This window comes from Anopheles aquasalis, chromosome 2, assembly GCF_943734665.1.
Source record: "Anopheles aquasalis chromosome 2, idAnoAquaMG_Q_19, whole genome shotgun sequence".
NCBI classification, from domain to species: domain Eukaryota; kingdom Metazoa; phylum Arthropoda; class Insecta; order Diptera; family Culicidae; genus Anopheles; species Anopheles aquasalis.
The window spans coordinates 50,547,501-50,555,000 of NC_064877.1; the positions used below are offsets into that span (position 1 = coordinate 50,547,501).

General features: G+C 40.7%; 1 protein-coding gene across 2 annotated transcripts in view; it reads right to left on the minus strand.

Annotated features, from left to right (window-relative positions):
- LOC126571579 (homeotic protein ultrabithorax-like) overlaps window positions 1-7,500 on the minus strand; it is a 56,176-nt gene that overhangs the window by 35,072 nt on the left and 13,604 nt on the right. Inside the window, exon 2 of one of the 2 annotated variants that reach the window (XM_050230225.1) lies at window positions 4,145-4,195. The exons of the other annotated variant lie outside the window; for it this stretch is intronic. Coding sequence (XP_050086182.1) covers window positions 4,145-4,195 — 51 coding nt within the window. The remainder of the gene's footprint in view (window positions 1-4,144; window positions 4,196-7,500) is intronic. 2 annotated transcript variants of the gene reach the window in all.

The window sequence follows — 7,500 nt, forward strand, 5'->3', positions numbered from 1 at the left end:
CAGAGCAAGAATTACCGCTTGATGTTAAACGCTACGTTTAGAATATGTACGTTAAAAACCTTAGAATACATCCCTGTACAAAAATGCATTTTAAAAAAATGCAATCGATGGGTCGAATTCCTTTGAATTTCGGGTTTGGAAGCAATAAATCTTAAAATATTGAACGGATCGATCAATATTTTATGCATTGTCGTTAAGTCAACTTGACGAAACTCACGTGTGTGTGAGTGTGAACGAAAAATGGGAACTCTGGTTGGCCTGCTCTGTCCAACGATCCAACCTCTATTTGTCTCATTGAGTGTCGAGAAAAGAGTGCTCTCTTTCCCTCCTTCGCTCGCACGTTTATGGTTTGTTTTCGTCGTAACGTGTAGCGAATTTAAAAATCTCGTGTGGTTTTTCTGTGTTTAGTGCGTGTTTACCGACGCGATTTCGTTTCATTTATTACGATTGATTGAAAATCGGTGAAAAGGATTTCGCCAAGTTTACGTGCCGGGCGAGGCGAAATTTGTCGTAAGAAGAAAATCGTTATCGTTAAATTCGACGCCATAACTTTTCGCGGAACACACGCACACCACGACACCGATTTGTCACTCTGACGTGTGTGCGTGAAACAAAGTTTTTGTTCAATTGGATTGACCGGGTAAAAATTACACTAAAATTCATTGTTTATTATCAGAAAGATTCATGAAATATGTTAAATTTAATGAAAAGCTATCACTTTGTTTTGGATGGATCATTTTTAGTTCGTAAAATATAAATACTACAAAGAACTATTGTCCACTTGGACTTAGACTCATCGTTCTCCCTTAAACACGCCACGTTTGGCCGTACATGTGATCCAAGAGTCCTTTGGTGTTTTGTCAGCTGTTGTAACGCCGTCGACACATTTTCCTACTTCCTTTAAGCGGGCCAAATGTCTTGTCAGCCACCCTCCGGACGTTCACAGATTCCTCCCAGAGTGGTCCAGTGAAACACATTTCGCTCCCCGGCAGCCATCAACACATAGCCGCCTATGTAACAATGGGATGAACGAAATTTTGAGCAAAAACTAGGGGAGATCCCAGATATTTCATTCCACGCATATCGCCCAACAATTCGATGTTAAATGGGTCCATATGAACGACACCACCACCGCAAACGGGGGCTGCCCCAGGTTGTGGTGGACCTAAACGGCCAGGCCAGGGCCAGAGTATTGTCAGTAAACCTGTGCGGGAAGGAAAAAAGGTAGCTGACACACTCGGTAACTGTGCTCCCTCCGATGCCAGCGAATAGGAAGAACAAACTATGTCAACACATAAATCATCCAAACTTCTTCTCCCGACGGCCATTTCGGGTTCCGTTTTTGTCACCGGTTTAGAAACACGGAAAATTGGGTCCTGGTCCTGGTCCTGGTCTCTGCAGCCGCGTGTATTGTCGAACCGACTGACTTCGCTTCCTGCCCCCCATCACCCCCCCCATCACCCCCTTCCAGCGCACATTTTCGTTTATCTACAACCCGGCCGGCGTGGTAGAAAAAACATCGATCGTCCTTAAGGCATACTCCCTTCCCCAACTTTGTCACCCAATCTTTGTCATAAATCACCCCCTCTCCACCCACTCTCCCCCATCCTTTGCGCTACGAAGATGTATTCGTGCGAAGATCTTAGAATAAGAATACCGGCAGCAGTAAGAAGAAGATCTCGCAGGTAGCGATGAATGAAAGGAACATTAAATTAGGAACAGGGCGTGGTTAAATTCATTATTTTTCTTATTATTAGTATTATTATTTAATGCTGCTGTTGCTGCTATTATTCGCCACCATGGAAAAGATGCCGACGGCCATGGCGTTTTAAACACCTTCAAAATTATTGAAAGCGTAATTTAAAGAGCTCTCGATGGGGAATGGCCATCCGATACCATCGATTTGTATCCGTGGCCCAATTTCTCAGTTTTCTCATCCAATTCCTCGTGCACCCTTCACCCACTACTCAACAGATTTGCAATGTTTTACTTTTTCTTTTGAAAATTGATTAGTTTGAGCGTTATAAAATAATAAAGCATCACCAATCATGTATTTTTGGGGAGAATCCTCAGTCAATGAATATTTTATTTCACGCTATACTCTGCACAACATGAAATAAGTAATACGTTAAACTAGAAAACAAGCCATTTGCTACCGGCTTACAGACGTCCATTGAAGAATCATTAATCAACATTATTCAAAGGGTTCTTTTTTTTTATTCAACGATTCCACCAAACCTGAATTTCGCCTCGTTCTTTCGTTCCATTCTATGAATCCGCACGATCCATTAGGAATAGCCAAAATTTATGCTTCAACTGCTTCCTTCATATTCATGAAATAGCAGAAGAGCACTATTACAATAATCAGTATTTTCTCACTTCCTCCTCGTTTCGGCGGCATCATAATAAACCAAACATTATTTTTATCGCTGTTCTTCCACTTGCTGCTTGATTGAAAGTTAGCCTTGCGTAGTAACTCTACCTTTTTTCTACTTTTTTTTCCTACAATAACAATGTTCCACAACAAACGAATTTGAAATGCTTCCTTTTATGCTACCAACAATAATCCACCAAAGACCTTCTATTAACAGCACTTCGAAATGACAGAACAGTTTAATGTGTGTTCGATACTAAACTGGGCCATCCGTGAGTGCTTTTTGCTCCTGAAATGCTTTTGGTAGTGAAAAATGATTCTATTCGAAATTCATGAGATCACATTATTATTTAGAGAACGCAAGAATCCACTTTTTATTACTGACAGTATGTTCAGTTGGTCCGTGGACGTTGAAAATGTAATGATGATAACGAAAGTTCGGTAATCGGTTCGAAGCAAGACGAGCGGAGGAACATATTCTACCAAAATGGTAGAGAAAAGGGAATTTAAATGCATATTCAGCCAAAACCTCAGCAAACAATTAATTTCCTATTTATGATACTTTAACCGGTGGTGTGTGCTCATACTTCGATGCATCATCGCGGATGATATGAAATGGCAATTTATCGATTGATGCTTGATCGATTTGTATGCATGCTTCGCAGTCATCACACGATGCGCGGGTGTGTTTGCGCACACGGTGGGAGATGAAAATCCTCAAAGCATGATGGGTAAACCCAAACAATAAGAGAGCCGCTAGCCGCCTTTGGTATGTCGAAAACAGTTTTACTGAGCAATGTTCTTCCCTTGTCTGGGCCCTTCAGACGACGGGCAATAGACAGAAGAGTAAGCGTGATCCATGATGTAAACAATTTTGAGTGTGTTATATAACGACGCATTTTAAGGTTTGTTTGTTTACATCCCGCGACGAACAGAGTCTTCTGAGTGGCGCCTTTGCCGTCATTGTGAGGCGGTTTGCAACTGGAAGTGGATATAGCTCTTTTCCCGTAAGGTAAACAAGCGAATGGCTCACTTTGTAATCATTGTGCCGCGTCCTGCGTGCCATGGCTAAACGCGTGTGGGATTCTTCTGTACTGCTTTGGCTGCTTTGGCCCCACAAACACGGTAACCTATCGCTTCCAAAGTCGATTGATGCGCCGAAGGTTTTTTTATGAATCGAAAAGATACGAACGTTGGAATTCAGTACAACGACGGACTTTTGCTTTGATCTTTTCCATTTATATAGATCGTTCGATTCACAACAGTACTGCTGCCAATGACGAATAATTTATCAGATATTTTTTTGAACATTATTCCCACAACATTATTCCATTTCGTATCATTTCCAGTACTCCAGGGCCTTTTTGCATTGTTTTTTTTTGAGCTCATTACATATTTCACAATCAAAATATACTTTCATCGCTTACCGTTATGAACATGTCTTGTAATCTTGATGGGCAACACTCATCCACCAAACGGGATACGATAGTTTGATACTCATAAACGAATACAAGGCCAATAATATCGAGATGAATGAACCAAATAAAACAATCGAGCAGATATGAAAACGACATAAAACAAACAATATTGTGCGTATGTCAAGTGTTAACGTATGCCCGATGATAATAGCAACACAATCAATCCATACAGCATAATAAATAAAAAAACATCCGTGATTAACAAAAGCCAAACTCATACAAACCAGCGTAAAACTAACCTTAAATTATAAAGCAATAAAGTATAGAAATCATAATATAAAAAGCGACTTACCTATCCAGTCTGGTAGAAGAGTGCCCGCAAGAGATTCTGAGTATCTCTTACCTGTGAACGAAAGGAAAAGCAGCAAGCGAAAATAACATTAGTTCAAATTAACACATTCAGATAGACTGTTAATTTATTCTTTCCTTTTCTGGAAAACATTACACAAAAAATCAAAGAGATTGGTGTTTAACATCTTAATATAAATTTAAGCTGAGAGGACAGGCGAGAACCGGAAACGCATAGCGACAAGTGCACTTTTTATCAACACCCAATTATGCCAAATATCTTGGATACACAACATGGTCTTACGGCGGACAACGTTAATGGATATGGCGATGAAATATGCATGTCGTCCTCACCGTATTCTTTGCTTTGCATATGACTGATAACAGAAAACCCAAACCAGCTACGATGCAAAGCCGCTACAGCACAAATAAAGTTTGCTCGACTTTCTTCGTTTGAGATGTTCTTGTGGCTTTTGCACACACTTTTTAAGATTTATTTTTGTACAAACTTTGAGAGATTATTGACATTTGTGTGAACTAAAGAATAATACATTAATAACATTAACAGCAACATCAGCATTCGATTACTGATTGTAGATTGACCCGAAAAAGCAGAAGATCGCTCGGGCATAAAAGGATTTATTAATGCAACAAGAAACCTACGCGTACGAAGAGTTTGGAGGAATCAACGAAGAAAATGAAAGTGGCACGAGATTCTTCAAACAGCTAGGTTGGTTGGGTGAGGCTAAGGAGTCGTGAGATATGTCATGTAAGTAAGATTTATAACCTTCCGCATTTAGATCGTCATCGGATTTCATGCATTCGTACCGATAAATCAGCTTGTGTCTTCTACCAACAACCACCACTAGACGTGGCTGCTTCTTGAAGTCTAACCTGTCTCCAACTGGTATTCAATCCAGGACCTTGAACTGTACTGAATATCTTTGCATATTGCTTCAACTTTGATTAACAGTTTTTTAAAATTAAATTTCAATCAGCCCAAAAACCAAAAAAATATTAGAATAAAAGTATTCGCTTTTCCAACAATTTCCTTTACTAGGGAAATCTTCAAAATACCTTAAATGTCTACTACTCGTTCTGCGAAAATATAGCCCAGTTTCGTAACTTCCACATCAGCTGATGATGAGAAGAACGCTCGCTCGCTCGCTCAGTTTTATCCGCTCTCGAAATCCCTACCGTCATCGTCCCCGTACAGGGTGACACGGCAAAAGAGGTATTCTCACTAGAATCATCATTAACATGGGTTTCGATACATTTGCAATCAGTCATGTACACATTAACCCTATGATAAAGTGTATGATTTCTTTAAAGAGCAAATCACTTAATTATAAAGACAAAGTCGTATTCTCCAAAAAGAAACTCCAACTCCATTGCCACCCTGTAAGATCCAGCATCATGCATGCTCTTTAGAAAAGAGGCGCTCTCTTAATGATGGTCGATGATACCAATGATGGTCGATGGTGGTCAGTAGAACATGGCTCGGTTGAGCGCCACCAAGAATCAAAAGGCAAATGCTCCATGGGTTTACGAGAGGGTTTTATTGATGTTTTTCTTTTCATTCTCTCTTCGTTAACTGTTTCGTAAATAAAAATATATCAACCATCGCTACTGCTCGTCTGTAAAGGGGATTGTCATTTGATGACGTGGTTTTATTGAATAAAACTTGATTTCATAATTTCTATTTCTATTAAGTGATTCTTCCGATTGTCGCAAATGGGTTTCAATAACAAAACAAACACACACTTGCTGTTGTTGTTCCTTCACTTTAAATTTTGTGCCACAACAGTTCTGATCCGCCGGTGCATACGTTACGTTGTTTGCTTCTCTCAGCAGTTTTCCATTGCTTTTCGAAACATTTGGTGGCGCCACTACACTAAGCTAGTGTTTCTCAATTCGAGGGCAACTCCATACCGACACCATGGTATCGTTCAATATCACACAAAGTCACACAAAGGCAGCGAAGCAAAAGGTAGAGTCTCGGGGGGCAAAAGAGATTCGGGGGAACCACGATTTGGAAATCTCGTTGGACGGAAAATGTTTTCCACGTTGCATCGTAATTGAGCTCGCAGACGGAACAAGCTAGGCGCCGTCTTAATTTCCGCGCCACGTTGGCCCGCCGCCCGTCTATGATCGGAACTTCAGTTCCGGCATAGCGGCTACGACAGATCGGAACTAGCCCTCGTGCGAAGAGTAAACATTCTATCGCTCGAATTAAAAATAACGCTGAGCTGTTATAGTAACGAGACCGTGAAACTAACGCGGTAAAAATTTCAATAAAACCAAAACGACACTCTTTTCCTACGTGAAAACGCCAATATATGTTTGTAGTTAAAAATTATTTGAATTCTAATTGAATTTGCTCATCTAATACTAATTGAATGTGGTTCATGATCGATGGAAATTTCGATGTGATTTATCTGTCTCATCACTTTTTTACCCCTTCAATCTGATCATATTTCGCGCAATTTCGTCTTGTCTTCGTCTTCGAGAGCTTATGGTAGAAACATGAACACTGATGAACGTAAACCCATAGTCTCTAAAGTAACGAGTAAGAATTATTCTCGACAAGCGTTAATTTGCACAAGTGACGAAATTTTGGGACTATCATCGCTTACTTTTTGAAATCGCTTAGAGTCAACCATGGTAGACGGACAACTATTCATCTGCGCTACTCATCGTGGGCACACTATCTATCTGCAGGTTGCGCCTTTTCGGGCCAGACCACCAGCACCAAATTGTAAACGGTGCGACGAGAAAATTATACACGTGTTCTATCATGGTTATTAAATCATTTGCTGTTGTTTAATGGTGTTAGCATTCTCTACTTCCGACTCATAAAAACTGCACTCCTGGTGGTTGGTGGCTACTGTTATTGTCGTGCGCTCTTCCATCGGTCGCATTCGCTTGCTCGCTCATCTCGTCGCCTGTACTTGGCTCACGATCTCAAAGTGTGGTACAGTATTTCTACTTGAGTCAGTATGGAGAAGCTGTGAGAAGTTATTACACTAGACAAAGCCATTTATAACCTTGGTACACACAATGTCACTCGACGGAAAAAATCCCGTCAGGATTACTAGCAGCACAAACTGTTGGCTCCTAACGGTTGGGATGCGCACAAGCGGTAGAAGTAGCGGGTAGTAGCTAATACGATTTGTTCGTGGCACGATGGCATTAGTTTTTAATTTAGCTAGACTCTTCTCTTGTTCTGGAATGTTTGCAGCAACCCCTCTCCCAAGACCTACGAGAAGATGCTCGCCTTCTTCGGATTGCATTTGTGTGTTTTGGGTCAATCTCTTCTATCTGGCATACGAGTGTTTTGTTGTTGTAGGTCATGCTAAA